Consider the following 18,138-nt stretch of genomic DNA (forward strand, 5'->3'; position numbering starts at 1 on the left):
TTAAGCAGTCATTTTGAAATCATAAAACATCGTCATTTGATTTTCAGCTGGTCCACTCATACAAACAATACGCTACTATTCCACCCGTATAATAATAATAACCGAAATACTTTTGTTTGTATGAGTGGATTATTGAAGCAGATTTCTGTTTAAATTGCACTGACGGCCAGTGTATCATTACTTTACGTGATACGGCAATGTAAATGATGCTTCGCCTATTCACGTAAAGCACAGTACGTCAGTGGGTCCAAATTGTTATTTTGACGAGAGGAAAAGCCGCCCTCCCCTTCGGGTGTGGCTATAACGTCCCAACTCGTCAAAATAAAAATTTGGACCCACGAACATAATCTACTATTACTGTCGTACCTATCACTTCATTTCATGTGAAGTATGTTGTCAAGTCTTTAAATCTTTACTCCATTTTTGTTGAACAAGCTTTTCGCTATATATAAGACCTCATTTTGGTAAGAGCTAGTCGTTTATTCTTGAAGTCGTTATCGATAACAGATAAAAGCCGTCTGTGACAAAAAGTGAAAATTAGATAGAAATTAGATTTTCCCAATCAGCTTACAACGAAAAGATACCAAAACTGAAGTAAAAGCTCATTGATAAAAATTGAATGTGCCAGACAAGATAGTAAATGATAATTCAATGACTCGGCCATAAATCGTCATATATACACATTAAGACACGTAACTATTATGTTGAAATTGAAAATTCATAATATTAACCTTTCTTGTTTGGTTATATCATCTGTTAGCGACAGCGACGACAAGTTATTTATCATAGTGCATTTGTCTGCTTAATAATTTCTTTTCGCGACTTCGTTGTCTTGAAAATCATGACTGCACGTTAGTAAGCGGGCGTGACGCAAGTCCACTACCAAAAAGTTTTAACAAAATTTTTTTGAGGACGGCGGAGCATATTTACAGCAACTTTTTGACTTCTTTCCTTTAACTCCAACAACATACTAGAATGTCTAGAATCTAGGAATCCATACGAGTTCAACAAGCTATCACACGTTACTGCAGCTTCAAAATTGGCCGAGATATTGAACTTCGAAATATTGATGTTTGTATGAAAATAAGCAAAATTTAGTTTTTTCAGATAACTGAAATCGCCTACCTACGTTAGTTTCTATAGATTTTCCTGAAATTTTGGTTATAGGCTAATATTGGCCCAAAAATAAGGATGGAATTTTCAAAAGTCTGAAAAAACTCATATCTTGGGTGCTGGAGCTCCCCAAAGTCTCCATACAAATGCCATATAAAAGCCAATTTGTATGTGTGTGTGTGAGTTGTATATTTTGTTGCATGATATGGATATGTTTTGGGATGTATTTATTGTTGGGAATGGGACATTGAACTTTTGACATTTTTTGTATTTTGATTAAGAATGTTATTGTAAACAAAAAATTGTTCTACACTATTACAGAATTTTCAAGTTTTGTACTTTTAATTCATATTTGAATTACGGCTACGACCCAAATTCAACCTAAAAGCAAACCTTTTTCGTGAGAGAATTAAGAAAAAATGACATGAGAAGAAAAGAGAGGCATATAGAGACGTATAGTCTTTTTTATGTTTGACTGATCCTTGAAAATCAGAAAACAATTAATTAAAAATATAAATGTTTATAATTTTGCGATAGTTTAGAATAATTTGTTGCTTAGAATAATGTTGTCTATCGAAATTATTGAAACTTCAGTCCCCCATTGTTGGGATCATTAAGTGTTAACTTCCACTAGGTCGTTTCCTAAATTTTGGGATGGCAGATGATTCCTCTGGCACTTCCTAACTTCCATCGGATTTTTTGATGGATTTGGGTTATTTTCGACATGAGTGAGGTGTTCCAAGGTTGGTTCCTAAATTTTGGGATGACAGATGATTCCACTGGCACTATCTAACTTCCATCGGATTTTTTGATGGATTTGAGTTATTTTCGACATGAGTTAGGTGTTCCAAGGTTGGTTCCTAAATTTTGGGATGACAGATGATTCCTCTGGCACTACCTAACTTTCATCGGATTTTTTAATGGATTTGGGTTATTTTCGACATGAGTGAGGTGTTCCAAGGTTGGTTCCTAAATTTTGGGATGACAGATGATTCCTCTAGCACTTCCTAACTTCCATCGGATTTTTCGATTGATTTGGGTTATTTTCAATATAAGTGAGGTGTACCAAGATTGGTTTCTAGATTTTGGGATTCAGACTGATTTCTCCAGCCTTTTTTAATTTCCATAAAGTTTTTTGATGTTGTCGAAATGACATGCTTACAAAAGTGGTGATATCAGTCAAAAAACCCTTAAAGGGTAAATGTGACGCAAGTCCTTTATCTTACTTACAAAATAACTGATATCGCTGAGGGTGACGCATTGTACGTCGCACGCAAAAGTTTTATCAACAAGAAATTGACTCAAAAAATTTGTGAAAAAAATTTGTGCACAACAATAATTTGCTTCCCAAGTGGCAGATGTTGAGGAACGTATTGTTAGGGAAATGGTTGAAAAATGTACTGAAAAGATTTAATCGAAAGTAAACTGAAAACCATGATTTTCTAAATAATTTCAAAATACTATGACCAAGAAAAATATTTATACCGGTAATATGCTTGCTCTCCGTGAAAGGTTACATCAGACATATTTATTTAAGACATTTTTTTTGGAATTTGATGCTCTCGGTCAAATTAGAGTTTGAGATACTCAATTTGGCGTAGAAAATTTTACTTATAACCTGGTGCTTTGGGTAAACTTACCTCTCTTCCAATCCAAAAATCAGTGTTATCTTACGAATGATTACGCCTTATACTTTGAACGATACCACGTAATCTGCGGATAAGATATTTTCTATGAAATATACGTGGACATTCCGATTCCAATTTAACTCATTCATTATTGAAACATCAACGTAGCTGAACGTTCAAACCAACAATGGGCGACTTACGTATTATTCAATTGTTTTACTCAGTAGCAATTGTAATCCTTGCTATTGCCTGTCTTTGTTCTGTTTCTGCGGAAGGTCAAAAGGCTAACGAAGGAACATGTTCTGGTAATACATTCTCATAGTTTTTGCGATTCGACAATTTAATGAAAAAAATTTAATGAAGCTTCAAGTGGTGACTGCCGCGTCAATAAAAATTACCTTTTGACGAATATTGAAACCAGTCATTTCCACGAGGTAAAATCAATAATGCAAACAATTGCCATTCCACGTTTTAATGCAATATTGTCTTCACAGAAACCACAAAAGAAAATGGATCTGATGTACTCTTCTCCACTTGCATCAACCTTTGAGTATTTAACCCGATTGTTTTATAAAGAGACCTCATTACGCGATCTTTTTAAAGAGTTTTACGAGGCAGATAGACGTAATGCTGAGCTAAGTTGTGAGTCGGACGGAAAAGACGAGGAATACAATTTTATTGTAGGTAAGTTTGTGAGTTACAGATATCAATACCATTTTGCAGACGACTGTATCATCGTCGGTAATCGAAAATGTTAGTAAAGGTAAAGAATGATGTCTGGCAAAAAATTCTGCCGTATACTGCGAATTCATGTAGTAGTAGATTTCCTATCAAAAATACTTAAGTCAAATGAAGTTATAGATTCGATAATTATAACCCGATGATATACACGTCTGTGAAAGGCAAAGAAGGATCTAAAATGAAACATTTCTCGAAAATAAAACATTTACGTTGATTTAGTTGGAGGTGGTTCCGCTGGTTCCGTTGTAGCTAATCGTCTTGCCATGGATTATCACAATTACAAGGTCCTTCTGCTGGAGAGCGGAGGGAATCCATTTCCGTTATCTAACGTTCCAGGTTTGGTGTTCGATCTAATGAACAATCCTGAGATTGACTGGTCCGACAAAATTGCACCTCAACGAAACGCTTGTCAGGCTTTTAAGGACAATGTTAGTATAAAGTCTAGTATAAGTCTTATGGTATTCCGGTCTATTGGCGGTTTTCGACAAAAGGTGTGGCTACATATATCTATACTAAGAAGTACCAATCATACATAGAATGCAGTGACATCTGTTGATCGTGAAAATCGCCAATTGACGACGATAAGATATATTTTTCGAATGGAATAACTTTGGAATGGCCTACACGGCAAAAGCAAGAATTTTGTCAAAATAAGAACTGAATTAACTTTCCTCCCAGTGAAGAGTTTTTAAGAATTTATTTTCCCTTCACATTGCTGTAGGGTTGCATTTTCCAAAGAGGCAAAGGTATCGGAGGCTCATCTAACTTAAACTTTATGGTTGCCATGCGTGGAAATCCAAATGATTACGATAGGTGGGCAAATGAGACCGGTGATGAACGGTGGAGCTACGAAAGTCTATTGCCATTTTTCAAGAAAATGGAAAGCTATCGGGGAGACTTTCCCATTGGTAAAAAGGGTCCGACTAGAAAATTACAAAATTTTGCAATCTTGACGTACTCTTCCAGATGATGTTCATGGTACGGATGGTCCAATGAACATCGAAGTTAGCCGATTTGCTCCACTAACTGAAGAATGGTTAGCAGTCGGCAAAGAATTAGGTTTTGATATTAAAGATCCCAATGGTGTTGGACAAGAGGAAGGTCTTTAGTTAACCGTCAACAGACAACGTGATTCTAATTTTCAGAATTTTTCAGGTTTTTTCCCGCATGCGTTCACTATGAAAGATGGAACGAGATTTAGCACTCAACGAGCATATATTTATCCAGCGGCACGGAGGCCGAATCTAACCATCCGACCTTACTCCACTGCCAATAAAGTATAGTTTTGCCGGTTTCTAAAATTGAGAAGATCAACTGACTACTGTGTTCTTTCCATTCAGATAAAGTTTGATGATACCAATCGCGTACAGGGAGTTTACTACGAGACTACAAAGACTGATGGATCGCGAGTTACACGATTTGCATCTGTCAATGGGGAAGTGATAGTCAGGTAAACCATGCATCCCAAAACTTTCATATAAAACATCTCAAAAATTCGAAGTGCTTTCAATGAAACAGCGCGGGAACATTGGGCTCCGCCAAACTCTTGATGTTGTCTGGTATAGGTCCAAAAATGCATTTGGCCCTCCATGATATCGCTACGCGCGTAGACTTGCAAGTTGGTCAAGGACTCCAAGATCATGCTCTGTTTTTCGTAGGACCATTTTCCTATGACAGAAGCAAGACGGCACAACCGAATTTTGATGCTGATCTTAATGAAGACACCTTACACGAGTTTTTGAATGGGGGAACAGGTGAATTCGAAGCAATAAAAAAGATGGTTTTCAATGACATTAACATTTCGATGAAGGCCCATATGCTGCATTTGGTGGAGCTGGTTTAAGTGGCGGTGCACTTATAGCAAGTTCGTTCGATACAAAACATTATCCGGGTCTCTACTATAACTTTCAAAATTTAAAAATGCGAAACGACACTGCCGACCTCTTCCAAAAAACATTCGGATACAAGGACGGCGTTCTACAGAAGTACTATGCCTCGCTTGTTGGTGAAGATGTTTTCTTCTTTGTTCTTTCTCTGAATCTACCAAAGTCTGTGGGACAGGTAAAGCTCAGAAGTAAAAATCCTCGTCAACGACTTTACATCGATCCCAATTATCTCGATGAGAAGCAAGATGTTCAGACAGTCCTGGAAGGTACAAGCATTAGACCTATGTCCCTACTGATTGATTCAAAATTGTTTTCTAATTGTAAAAGGTGTAAAGTTTGCGTTAAAAATGGCCGAGACTGAAACGATGAAAAAGATTGGTGCGAAATTGACACCAGAATTATTCCCCGGATGTGAATCGCATGGTAACTCCGATAAGGATAATGACGCGTATTGGGAATGTTACATTCGACATGTTACGCAAACAATGTGGTTGGTGTTGCAATTCAAATGAAATAGTTAATCGAAAGAATTCGCTTGATTTGAAAACCAAAATTTCTTTAATGTAGGCATTACACTTCCACCTGCAGAATGGGATTTCCACTCGACAAGAATACAGTAGTTGATGCCACGTTAAGGTAAATCTTCAAATTAGTGTACTAGAACGACAGCTCATTAAATTTTCTGTGCATCTAGGGTGGTTGAAACCACAGGACTAAGAGTTATTGATAACTCGATTCAGCCATCTATAGTCACAACAAACACAAATTTGCCTGCTATACTAATTGGCGAAGTGGGATCTCACTTCATTTTGAAATATTACGAGGCAGCGCTAGGTTATTGATCTTGTTGAACATATCATTCCTTTGCTACATTGCACGCATTTATGTATGCGATGGAAAATAAATAAATTTATATTTTCATTGGCAGAAATTTCCTTTGCATAACGTAAAAACATGTCTCTTACAGAGCATTTGGGCGCTTGTCATTTTTCTAGCGCTGTTTCAAAATTGGCGAGGCCTAGCACTAGTAAGATTGACAGGTCATATATTCTGTTGAGAAATAGGAGATTTCTTGGATCTTGTTAAAAATCAATTCATGCTTGTCAAGACCTCGGTCGAGACTTACCATCATGTATACGTGCAATAGCTTCATCTAACGACTGCATTATTTCCTCCGAACGAGAGTTTTAATAGAAATGTCTGCTTCAAATTTTGTAACAACCGACATTGTTAATCTTATCTCTTTAAATGGAACGCTTCTAAACATTTATATCAACGCACTTCAAGCAAAAGTGCTATTAATGACAGCTGCCAAATAGAGTACTATTTTGTATGAGACTTTATCCCCACTCTTTTTACAGTCTAAAATTTTGTATGGAGCACTGTCAAGTTTCAGTACCCTAATTAGAGTACCATTTTTGCTTGAAGTGCGTTGTTTATATACATTGCGAACCAGGGCTTACTTTTCGGTAAAAATTTTGGCGTAATTTCTCGAATAATGTTCTTCGTTGACTATACACTGTATAATACAGTGAGCATCAAAATTAAGATTCCACTTTTATGTTCTTGCTTGAGCTGGCTTTTTCATTGTTCGTACCACGGCGAAGTAAAATAAACCAGGCAGGAGCGGTACATTTTTGAAACGTCAAATAAGGGACCTCAAACACTGTATAAAACTCAAATGAACACTGTCATAAATTGAAAAATTTTATTCGCAAAAAATATGGGGCTACTAGGTTATTCAGGTCCCTAGTCAAATCAGCCCTCCTGCCTGATTAACTTTACTCTGTTCGTACACAATGAGTGAACCAAATTTCTATTTTGCCGATTTTGAAAGATTTTCTTCAAGCACTCCTTGGACAAATCAAATTCAAAAAATGCATCAAGACCAACGGACTTCAAGCGAAATTGCTTCGAGTGACAGGTGTCAAATAGAGTAATTTGTATGATCAGTACTCGATTTAGAATACCACTCATGATTGGAAAGCGTTGTCAGGACGCATGCATAACTTATGGTATCTCTTACTTTAATATTAATTTTCGACGCAATTTTGTGATTTGTTCTAGACTGGTGTACAAACTTCTTTTCAAAAGGTTCTCTTCATAAGAATGGTAATATGTGCCGCGGCATGCCGGATGGGTGTGAGATTCCTAGTAGCTAAAAGCCAAATCGTCACTAGTTTGGAAGATATTAATTAATTAATTAATTTTAATTCTCATTTCCAAAGAGATAGTTTTCTCTGCGCATAATTAAAAGAATTCGTTTAGCGAATCGCTCCATTCTTACATCCTACTTTTTCGATAAAATAATTCGTCGTTGTGGTAATCGTGTCTAAATAGGAGACAATGTACAATGATACAGTTACAGTTTTACGTCACAGAAATTGTCAAATCGAGGACGGAGAATGTTTTCCTCACTTTATGCAATTCCGAGAGCTAAATAAATCAAATTGAAATTTCGTTTCATTCAACATACATGTGAAATTCAAATATCTCTTGCCTCGCACAACTTTATCGTAGTCCGCTGTATAAGGTTTGAATGATTCCTTCATCTGATCGATAGAAGGGCCATCTTCATCCGACTGATCTGTGTATTTGAACGAATAATTTTTTTTTTAATTTCGGAGAATCATCGAGAGAAGAATGTTTCACCTGCGTATTCTCCACATGCCATGATAGGATGCAACTCGTCAAACTGATAATGGTCTAGCAATTTTTTGTCTGCTCCATTTTCCAACAGTAATTTGACATTTACGTCTCGGCCTGAAAATCTTTTCATTTAGTTCACATAACTCGTCAATCCTATAGTGGAATTTTCTGATCAGTTACCATATTTATAAGCGAAAATGAGTGGTGCAGTTTCGTATTCATCGAAGTAATCTGCATATTCATTTACATTGGCGCCATTAGCAATTAGCAACTTGACGGCAGTTTCGGAACCTATATTCAATGAAGTCACACAATGTCATTTTCCGTAATATTACGCTATTTATACCAGTTTACCGAACGCAGCTGCCATATGGAGTGATGCCATTCCATGAATGTCTTTTTTGTTCACATCGACGCCTTTCTGAATAAGTGAAACTATGTGATCTTCGTGATCTAAATTAATCAAAATCATATTAAAAGTAAATATTCATCGAAACAAAACGTCGTTTGCATTACCTAGGATCACAGCTACGTGCAATAATGTACTACGAGAAGCACCAAAAATTGTCTGCAATTAAACGGATGTTTTTGGGAATTCTCTACAGCTTTTAATGATATTAAAAAAAACATTAACTTACATTTGCTAATGCTCTGATAGTCGGACTTGACGCTCTCGATCTGTTAATTTTAAAGAAATGCAATTAAAATTCGAGTACGATCGTATTCTCCCTATGAAACAGGGCCTGTTTTTAAAGAAATACAAATTACAGTAGACAACTTTGAAATAAGTCACGCATTTTGTGTCAGCTGATCCACTCATATTCAAACGAAACGTGCTTTTATCTCCTGCAAGCTGATATTTCATACATTACGCGTTTCTGCATATAAACACAAACACATACAAAACCACAGCCTATACGATTGGATAATTCACACATAACCCACCTAGGGTAAATTTACTTTCCATCTACATATTTGAAAAAAAAATCGCCGAACGGCTGAAGCGAACACGGGACCAGCAGCATATCAACCAAACATGCTGACCACTGCGCCAACAAATCACATAACGAGAGGTTTCAGGCCTGACACTTAATCCATCGAAGTGCGATGTACATATCATAAACGCAACCAAAGAACAGAAAGATGCCATGTACGCTGCTATATCGGAAGAATTACCCGGCATTCGTCTGAAGGAAGAAATTGATCTTCTCGGATCGTTAATACATAATTCATTAATTCCAAACTTCATTAAACAGAAAAAAGACATTGTACAATCGATGTGCGAAAGACTGAAACTTCTAGATGTCCACCCGGCATTGTGCCTGTTCCGATATTGCATGTCATCGCCGAAATTCATCTATCTGTTACGAACTTGTCCAACTTTCATGTTTCAAAATCTTCTGGAAGAAGTTGATGAACTTTTTCGACAAACATTGGAAAATATTTGCAACATTAAAATGACCCCGAAAGTTTGGAGACAAACATCGTTACCTTATTCATTGGCTGGAATTGGCATAAGAAAACTTGAAGATTTGGCGATTCCCGCATATCTTTCTTCAATTTTTCAATCAAAAAATTTATCAAATGTTTTATTAGGTCAATTGAATTTGGACATCGTTGACACTGAAATTAAAAAAACTGATCGATGATCTGCCGTCCAGCCTGGTACCAGACACAGAAGCAAAACGTGAAAACCAAACAAATTGGGATTACCTGAATATGAAATTAATTTTCGAAACATTGTTGAGCAATGCTGACCAAACAGATAGAGCGCGCTTACTTGCATCATCCAAAAACGAATCGTCAAAGTGGTTGCTAGTGATACCGTCGTCTGAGTTGGGACTACTTTTGAACCACAATACAGCTCGAATTGCGGTTGCCATACGTTTGGGAGGGAAAGTATGCGAAAAACACACTTGCCGATGTGGAAAAACTGTCGAAGAAAACAGCCACCACGGTTTATCATGCATTAGGAGCGCTGGCAGAATTCCGAGACATGTAGGATTCAATAAAATAACATTGAATGCCTTATCTAAAATCGATTTCCCGAGCATGCTAGAACCGCCTGGAATAAGCAGATCGGACGGAAAGCGCGTTGACGGTGTAACCATCACTCCATGGGAACGAGGAAAATCTTTGATTTGGGATGCTACAGTTAGCGACACCGTTGCTCCATCATACCTGGCCCAATCAGCGAAAATCGCTGGATCGGTCGCAGATCAATCAGAACGTCATAAACATAATCACTACATGGCATTAAAACGTGACTACAAATTCACTCCTATCGCTTTCGAAACGTTCGGGCCAATGGGAGAGGACACTAAGAAATTCATAAATAAAATCGGAAAACTGTTGCAACAAAAAACTGGAGAAAAGCGCTTGACAAATTTCTTGATACAACAATATTCAATAGAAATTCAGAGAGGAAACTGTGCATCAATTTTGAATCACTTCTCATGTACAATTGTATATACACTCGCTGGCACTCGTTATATACAATTGTACATACGAAGTTATTCTCGAAATATACACCAAGGTAGAAAATGTACTGTTAAATGGGAAGCATTGATCGCAGGAAAAGGAAAATTCGATCGCAGAATACATTTTCCTTGAACAAAATTAAAATTAAAAACTTGACAAGCAGTTCCTCGCTCGATCGAATCATCTTTTCCTTTCGATCAATTCCTGTTTTTCATCGATCAGTTTAGATGCATGCCATTTAAAATTCCTTAGGCGCTGTTATGAAAGAACAGAGTGCAGCAGAGGCCAGATAATTTATTTGTCTATGGATACCTACACAGATGTCAGTGGTGGAGCTGAAAACCAAAAAAAATCACCTTTTTAACTACAAGCCCAACTAACGATAGTCATGTTTTTTTTAACCTGTTACAGACGGCTGTCATCTGTTATCGACAGTGACAGTAATAATAAATGACAAGCTATGACTAAAAAGGTCTTATGTTGCAAAAAGCATGGTCAAAACAAATGAAGTAAAAGATTTCTGAAATCAATCTCTGAAAATCTTCGATCAAATGAAGTAATAGATCAGTGAGTAAAACTGTTAATATGCTTGCCGTCTGTTACTGGTTAAAAAAAAAACAAACAATTTTACCAGCTAAAACGGTTCCAATGATGGTAAACAACAAAACAATGAACAATGCCATTTTCTGAGGAAACTTATTCGTGTTATTCAGAATGTAGACTGATTCAACACGGTCCGATGCATCCCTATATTATGTACACTGAAACAGCCGAGAAAATAAAAACGCATCTATAATATAAAACTTAATGTTTGTTGGTGTCTCTCTCTCTCTCCAACTTGGCATATATAGACAGGAGGAAAATTTAGAAATTTTTTTACTTTCATGCGTTGTTTGACGCGTGAAAATACTTTTGGCGCGTGGAAATATTTTGTCATAATTAGGAAACCCAAAGAGCACAACTCTATAAGTAATTCCGAGCAAAGTCGGTTGAATGTAATTTAATCTGATTCGTAAATTAGGTAATTTGTGCGCTGAGACGTTGTTGTTGAAGTGATTTTGTTCACTGATTCTGGCATAGCACTGCTCCTAGCATTAACACAGAAAATATTTTGAGGATAATGGGATCAGAATGGGCTTTACAGTTCTTTTGTTAAGACATGAGTGATATGCTTAATTCGTGTGAGTTAAAATACACAACACCAATTAGTGTACACTAACGTGGGTTAAAAAAATGTCGACTTTTCTAAGCTGCTCATCCATTTTTTTACGTCTTACTGTAAATAAAAAAGAATGCCGTGTTTGCTAATTAAAAAAACAACACTTGCGCAGTGCTATGTGACAGCTTTTCTAAATATAAATTTATCTGATAGCTTTCCCTTTACAATGAGACCCCACACGATACATTTTTTTTACTTTAGAAAAAATCATAGCTCATCCTTTCATCAAGAACCGAGAAAAATTACACCTCCGAATAAATCATTTATATCAAAATTTTGGGCTTGTTTGACAGATTTTAATGCTAGTAACAGTGCTATTCATTGCATATACATATTAGATAGTTACAAGTATGCTGTTCATGGTTGAGTAGTTTCCTTTTGAGTGTAGGTTAATTGTGTTGTGTACACGATGAACGAGGATGCCTGTTTTTACTTCAATCAAACAAAATTTGATTAAATAATAAGTCTAAAGTAATTCTATGCTCATATCTAATTGAGCAAATTGTGCACAATCATTTAGTGTACGAATTAAAAGCTTTGTGCAGCGAGTAACTGATGAACCATTTTGATCATTTTAGTAATAATTGTACATTTTAGTTCAAAACAAACATCTCAAGTGTTGAGATGTAACATCTTAACTTCAGTAAACCGTTCATGTTAAGAGCGCTCACACCTTGGCAAATTTTTAGCCTACATTTGTGCGCAAAAATATTCGTTTTTTGATGATTTCTCTGAACCAAAATCTTTTTTTTAGAAAAAGTAAAACCATTAAAGCATGCAAAAATGTGTTACTTTTAAAGGAAAAAAGTGTTTGTGATTGATAGCTTATCACACTTGGAGAAACATTTGCAAAATGTGTAAATTACACATTTTGCAATGTTTTCTCCCAGTAGGTCAAGTTTTAACTCACAAACCAAATTTTTCATTTTTGATTCAGAGAAATCATTAAAAAACGAATATTTTTGCGCACAATGTAGGCTAAAAATTTGCCAAGGGGTGAGCGCTCTTCAACGGTTTCGATTTGACTTTCAGATGATCAAGGTAGTGCAACATACTCGTTCATCTCTGCAAAGATTACTGTTCGCTTGGAAATTTGTCGGTTACATTCAAACAAACAAAAAACTCATTTGTGATCCATTTATTGCTTTGTGGAACTATAATTTGGAAAATAAAATCTAAAATGATAAATATCGGTGGCCAGTTGGCATTAACAGTTGAAGTAAGAAAATCCAAATTTGAAAATTTTAAGCAGTGGAAAAACCAGCTAAGGTAAGGTAGACGATGAACAACTTCACTCTTAGAGGAGTTCTACTCAACCAAATATAAAGAGCATTAACTGAGACACACACACGTCGCTTATTCGCCACGATTAAATCTGTTTACAGTATTGTATAAATGATGATACAAAATCTTATTTATTTAACCTTACGTTTTGTTACGTAAAAGAACTCTTGACTGAGGTCATCGTTTATTTCTGCCATGTTTGGCTGGCTTAAAATAGTCGGAAGAATATTTTCGGTCAATTTATGCAAGAAAATTCGTACGTGTAACAAAGGCTGTTTGTCTTTAACAATTTTAATAGGAAAATGAGAAAATAATTTCCAACACCAATTGGAGGATTCAAAGATCCAATCAAGCAGTTGTTCCGCCGAAAACAAGCGACAAGGAAGCGTTGAAATTTACTTTTCATGTCTTGGGCAAAAATTACGGAATTTTTCTCGTAAATAAGCCCTCAGCATGAAAAGTTGTATACGCATCTGTTGTGGACCGTTTATTTTAGGCACTTTCGCTTTAGGTCTAAAATTGCCTATAAAATATACCGTCCACAACAGATACGTAAATAACTATTTCGGTTCACTTTTTCATCGAATCGTTCACTTGAAATTCAAATTTTAGGCACACTGACAGCATACATTTGTTGAAAATTCTTAAATCTGCTGAAAATGCCTATGAACAGTTAAAATAACGATTTGTCATTACACATTGATCCCGTACACTCATTAAATACTGTATAATATTGCCGCGACTATTTGAATCGCTATTGTAAATATGACCGAATTAAGGGTAATCGATGCGCGTCATCTATTATAAATTATGATCAGTATTTGTATGTTCGTTTAGAGCGGTAATCGGAGTTTAGTTATAGTCATTCTGTTTGAATCGCTCTAAGAAGCAACAACCAACCAACCAACCAACCAACAACATCCAACCAACCAACCAATTGTTAAACCGATCAAATTGTTAATAAAGAAATTAAATCAAATATTAAAATTCTAGGATTTTAAACAAATACTCATTAAATAAATCTCTACGAAACAAACCGATCCCAGTCATCAATACCCTACTATGCGTACTCCATTATCTCAAAAAAAATCTCGCTCAAATTACTGCGAGCAGTTCGAAAACTTTAGTTTATCGCCAGCCGTCGATTGCATAAATACGATCTGCTTTTCTCTCAAAAAAAAAACAACAATTTGATTCCATCAATTGAATAAGTAAATATTTGCAATTATGCTAAAATACATTCTGCTAGTTGGTGCCTTCAGTATTATTTGTCAAGAAACTAATGGTCAATTACGTAAGTGTTTGCATATAGTTTACAGTAAAATTCATCAAGACGTGTTTTATTGTGAATTCGAGCGGATCTGGATACTTCATGACTTAAAAGCTTTCCGAGAAATTTTCATTTACGTAAAACATGACCCTACGAGACCGTGTCAAAAGCATTAATCTCAAGCTCCAAAAATTTATTTACGTGGAGTATGGAGAGATAGATAAAAAAAAGTTTTGTTTCATTTCATTCCATGCTAAAATCATCCATTAGTGAATAGGATAACGTTTTTCATTTGTGATGCTGGTGGCCGACATTTTTTTGTAGAATATTATTTACTTGCTTATCAAGAGGTCAACCAGGAACGTATAAAATCAAATCAAATTAGCGATAACCGTTAGGTAACTGTCGTTGGCACCTCAATTATTTCGTCTTTGACTTATTATGTGAATTATGGAACAAACCGATTTCTATTTGGCCCAAAATCAGCCTTCAATCCGAGCAAAAGACCATTCAGCATCTGCAGTTTTAGTAATTAGTTGAAGCTGTGACAAATTTGCTTTTGGCCCATGCTTTTTAGTGCTCCAATCGGTTCTTACCTTAACCTATAACTAAATCCAAACAATCGCTGAATGATGTCACTTAATTATGTAGGTGCTAGTGACTTGTGTATCTGAGGTATTCAGCAATTTTTCGCTGTAAACAACCATAAGGCTGATTATGTTAGACTTTATAGAGTTATAGAGGTAGAACCCATTTTTCAGACTTTACAGTTGTGCTGCACTACATGTAGTCTAATGCATGTAGGTCAGCTAGAATTCTTCTGGCATTTACCAACTCCTAACATTGTGGACATAACATTAATAATTTAATTTCATTTTACATTTACAACCAGAATGGGGTAGCATATTCGGCACAAATGGGAAGAATGTTACACTCAATATACCAACGGTGTTACCCGCAAGGCCCTTCAATCCCACACACATCTGTGAGCTACTGAAATTAAGCATGCAAGGTATCGGCCGCGATTCTGAAACCATATTGAAAATTCTCGCTACTTACACATACAGTCAACGTTACGAAATCGCTGCCACCTACAAAACGTTGTACAACCAAGACTTGGTTCAAAAATTATTTACCGAGTTCGATGGTAACATACTCGATGTTATTCAGTATCTGTTCTGGCCCGCCGAGAAGATGTATGCAAAAGAGTTTCGTGATGCTGTTCAAGGTTTGGGTACGGATGAGCGGTCGTTGATTGAATTGACTGCGAGCTTAGATGGACAAATGTTGCGTAGAGTGTCTAGTGCATATCAGCAGATGTACGAAAAGACTTTGGAAAAAGACATAAAGGGCGATACAAGCGGTTTCTTCAGGGACCTTTTACTCGAATTAATAAAGGGACGTGAGCCTGACAATAGTCCGAATTCGGTGGCATTACCTTCATATACAGTTGATACCCTGAACCGGTTAGGTAGCGGACAATGGTCAAATAATAAGGATACGATCCGCGACATTTTCTGTAAGAAATCCTTTACTGAACTGGCTGAAATATTTGCTGAATATGAACGTCGCAACGGACACAAGATTGAAGTCGACATTGAGAACGAATTCAGTAGTGATGTCAAGAAAACATTGCTAGCTGTTGGTACGTAACACATAATAATTAATGTATAATTTAGAGAGCGCCACCATTGCTTCGTGCTGCATTCGAATCAAACGCCAACGAAGAGATGGCCGCTAATTTAAGTGCAGCACCGAACGGTGGTCAATGATCTTTGGAAAGAAAATATAAAAAAGTGAAAATTTATCCTTTTTGTAGCAAAATGTGCTCGTAATCGTCCTCAATTCTTAGCTGAACAATTGAACAAGTCAATGTCGAATTTCGGCATCAACCACAATGTACTGCATCGAATTATTGTCGGACGATGCGAAATCGATTTGGGTAATATCAAGGAGGAATTTGCAAAAATCAATGGCGTCGGCATCAACGTGTGGCTCAAAGTAAGTTGAAGATTTAGCTTTACATGAAAGCTGACCTCTTAAAAATAATCATATCTTTTTCGTAGTCCGCAATCGAAGGAAATTATTGGTCTTTAATCGTACAATTAGCTGGATATGCGCCAGAATACTTTAAGGACTAAATTTTGATCGTTTCTTTTGACGTTTTGCTGTTTTCATTCTAATTTTTAGCTGAGAATTCATTTTTCTCATATTTTTACATAAAATCTTTCTGAATCTTTGAGAAACTTTAATAGAAGACAAAAATATCACGAATATAGAAGAAGAAGTGGGTGGAATATAACCTGCACCTAAGCCTCAGATGGACCTGTTGTGCTTCTAAAATATCACCAATATAATTATCGAATCTGTTACTTCAGTTGATTAACACATTTTGAAGGGAGTAGCAAATCTCTTACTTCAATAGCTTTATCATATAATTTACAATAAAAGTCCACATCAAAGTGACATTCTAATTAAGTTATGTCTCCACTGCAGCGCCGTTAACAGATGTTACATATTCGTTCGTAAAAGGTAATGCGGCAAAAAAAATCTTTTAATGACAGGCGATCCTCTTCCTAATAAAGATTAATTTAATTAATCATTCACCGACAGTGCGTTGGTTCGACAGAATTCAACAATGACGACGATATGGACTTGGATTGAATACTGATTGAAAATGAAGCAGGTGCTTGGGGAAATTCGCTGTAGGTATTTAGATTAATCAGGGTGGTACGGTCATCATTTAAATCAAGACAACCTTACAGTCGTCATCAGGAACTTGTCTAAAATGTCAGGTCCCAGAGCGGCCACTTCGGAGGGTTGCACATGCACAACGTAGTCTCTATGTCTTAATTGAAGGAATTTAAGGCATCTATAGATGATGTGTTTGCCCCTTTCTTAAAGGTATAGGAGTAGGTATAAAAAGTATCGATTGGAAGAACCGGAGATCGCAGCGTTCACTCCTTCGTCATTAAAGTAGAACAAATCAACGCAGGTGAATGTATGATACACTTCCCGATTGTAAGTTGAACAAATTCATAATTTAGAGTTCAAATATTAAAGATGTGCAAAACAGTTCAGGTAAGGCCATCTGTGCCACCCCGAAAAAGTTGAAAAACTGCTTATCTAGGTCTTAGATAGATAGATAGAATAAGTGGGTGGAATATAACCTGCACCTAAGCCTCAGATGGGCCTGTTGTGCTTCCCCACAGTTACTTAAATTCTTTTGGTTTTATCTAGGTCTTAGTGACTGACTTCTTAAAACATCAGCGCTAAGCAAATAGAAAGAAGATCATATAAGATGTTGGGGAACGACACCTTTTTACTCAATAAAATATCTCGAAAATGATTACACATCATATGGGACTAAAATTATTCTAAGTGTCGCAAGATCATTAATGTAAAACCTAAAAGAAAGCACTTTAACGTCTCCTCTTAATCATTTATCAGATCAAATGTTATTGTTATACTGAAAAACAATTCTACGAACAACATAATTATGCAAACGCAACAAAAAATTGAATAACAAAAACAAAATAAATTTGGATTTTCCCAATCAAAAAAGTGATTCTATAAAATTCTCTGAACGAACGAACCAAATTAAACCCTAGCTCGTTTGATTCTGTTGTGTTGTTTTTCTAGAGCCGAATAAAAAGAAGAAAAAAAAGAATGGCTAATCATGTGCCAACCGAAATGATAAAATCGATTCTCTGACAAGAATACTATTAATTATTGCGTTATACGGTTCAAGTAATTTTTTACCTCGTTAATCGACATTGTAAGGTTCAATTCATAAACATTTTGTATACTGATGAGAGATTAATAGAAGCTTAACGTTTCGCAGATGACATATCATTATTAGAACTA

General features: G+C 36.1%; 3 protein-coding genes across 3 annotated transcripts; 2 read left to right on the forward strand and 1 right to left on the reverse strand.

Annotated features, from left to right (window-relative positions):
• The first annotated feature begins 2,878 nt into the window (after window positions 1-2,878).
• Window positions 2,879-6,286, forward strand: LOC119070826 (glucose dehydrogenase [FAD, quinone]-like). Its single transcript, XM_037175327.1, has 13 exons — window positions 2,879-3,046; window positions 3,105-3,175; window positions 3,236-3,425; window positions 3,702-3,910; window positions 4,204-4,390; window positions 4,449-4,583; window positions 4,638-4,759; window positions 4,823-4,932; window positions 5,001-5,236; window positions 5,293-5,634; window positions 5,696-5,858; window positions 5,936-6,004; window positions 6,063-6,286. The coding sequence occupies exons 1-13, from the start codon at window positions 2,929-2,931 to the stop codon at window positions 6,208-6,210; spliced, it is 2,100 nt and encodes a 699-aa protein (XP_037031222.1). The 5' UTR covers window positions 2,879-2,928; the 3' UTR covers window positions 6,211-6,286.
• Window positions 6,287-7,587: 1,301 nt separating this feature from the next.
• On the reverse strand, window positions 7,588-11,206 carry LOC119070854 (26S proteasome non-ATPase regulatory subunit 10-like). Its single transcript, XM_037175367.1, has 9 exons — window positions 11,130-11,206; window positions 10,815-10,833; window positions 8,656-8,695; window positions 8,534-8,585; window positions 8,372-8,470; window positions 8,198-8,308; window positions 8,021-8,131; window positions 7,869-7,955; window positions 7,588-7,804 (listed from the first exon to the last, which is right to left on the reverse strand). The coding sequence occupies exons 1-9, from the start codon at window positions 11,179-11,181 to the stop codon at window positions 7,788-7,790; spliced, it is 588 nt and encodes a 195-aa protein (XP_037031262.1). The 5' UTR covers window positions 11,182-11,206; the 3' UTR covers window positions 7,588-7,787.
• Window positions 11,207-14,095: 2,889 nt separating this feature from the next.
• LOC119070838 (annexin B9-like) lies at window positions 14,096-16,737 on the forward strand. The gene is made up of 4 exons (XM_037175348.1): window positions 14,096-14,295; window positions 15,164-15,916; window positions 16,091-16,272; window positions 16,338-16,737. The coding sequence occupies exons 1-4, from the start codon at window positions 14,229-14,231 to the stop codon at window positions 16,410-16,412; spliced, it is 1,077 nt and encodes a 358-aa protein (XP_037031243.1). The 5' UTR covers window positions 14,096-14,228; the 3' UTR covers window positions 16,413-16,737.
• The last annotated feature ends 1,401 nt before the right edge of the window (window positions 16,738-18,138 follow it).

Source organism: Bradysia coprophila (assembly GCF_014529535.1).
Source record: "Bradysia coprophila strain Holo2 chromosome IV unlocalized genomic scaffold, BU_Bcop_v1 contig_106, whole genome shotgun sequence".
In the NCBI taxonomy this organism is placed as follows: Eukaryota; Metazoa; Arthropoda; class Insecta; order Diptera; family Sciaridae; genus Bradysia; species Bradysia coprophila.

Excerpts from the sequence above, each read along its gene's own strand:
- LOC119070826 (XM_037175327.1), top strand. The coding sequence starts at position 2,929 with ATGGGCGACTTACGTATTATTCAATTGTTTTACTCAGTAGCAATTGTA. Across the intron at positions 3,426-3,701 it reads GGAATACAATTTTATTGTAG|TTGGAGGTGGTTCCGCTGGT; the intron begins GTAAGTTTGTGA and ends ACGTTGATTTAG. Across the intron at positions 5,237-5,292 it reads GTTTTTGAATGGGGGAACAG|GCCCATATGCTGCATTTGGT; the intron begins GTGAATTCGAAG and ends ATTTCGATGAAG.
- LOC119070854 (XM_037175367.1), bottom strand. The coding sequence starts at position 11,181 with ATGGCATTGTTCATTGTTTTGTTGTTTACCATCATTGGAACCGTTTTA. Across the intron at positions 8,309-8,371 it reads CCATATGGCAGCTGCGTTCG|GTTCCGAAACTGCCGTCAAG; the intron begins GTAAACTGGTAT and ends CATTGAATATAG. Across the intron at positions 8,132-8,197 it reads CATTTTCGCTTATAAATATG|GCCGAGACGTAAATGTCAAA; the intron begins GTAACTGATCAG and ends AAAGATTTTCAG.
- LOC119070838 (XM_037175348.1), top strand. The coding sequence starts at position 14,229 with ATGCTAAAATACATTCTGCTAGTTGGTGCCTTCAGTATTATTTGTCAA. Across the intron at positions 14,296-15,163 it reads AGAAACTAATGGTCAATTAC|AATGGGGTAGCATATTCGGC; the intron begins GTAAGTGTTTGC and ends ATTTACAACCAG. Across the intron at positions 15,917-16,090 it reads GAAAACATTGCTAGCTGTTG|CAAAATGTGCTCGTAATCGT; the intron begins GTACGTAACACA and ends TCCTTTTTGTAG.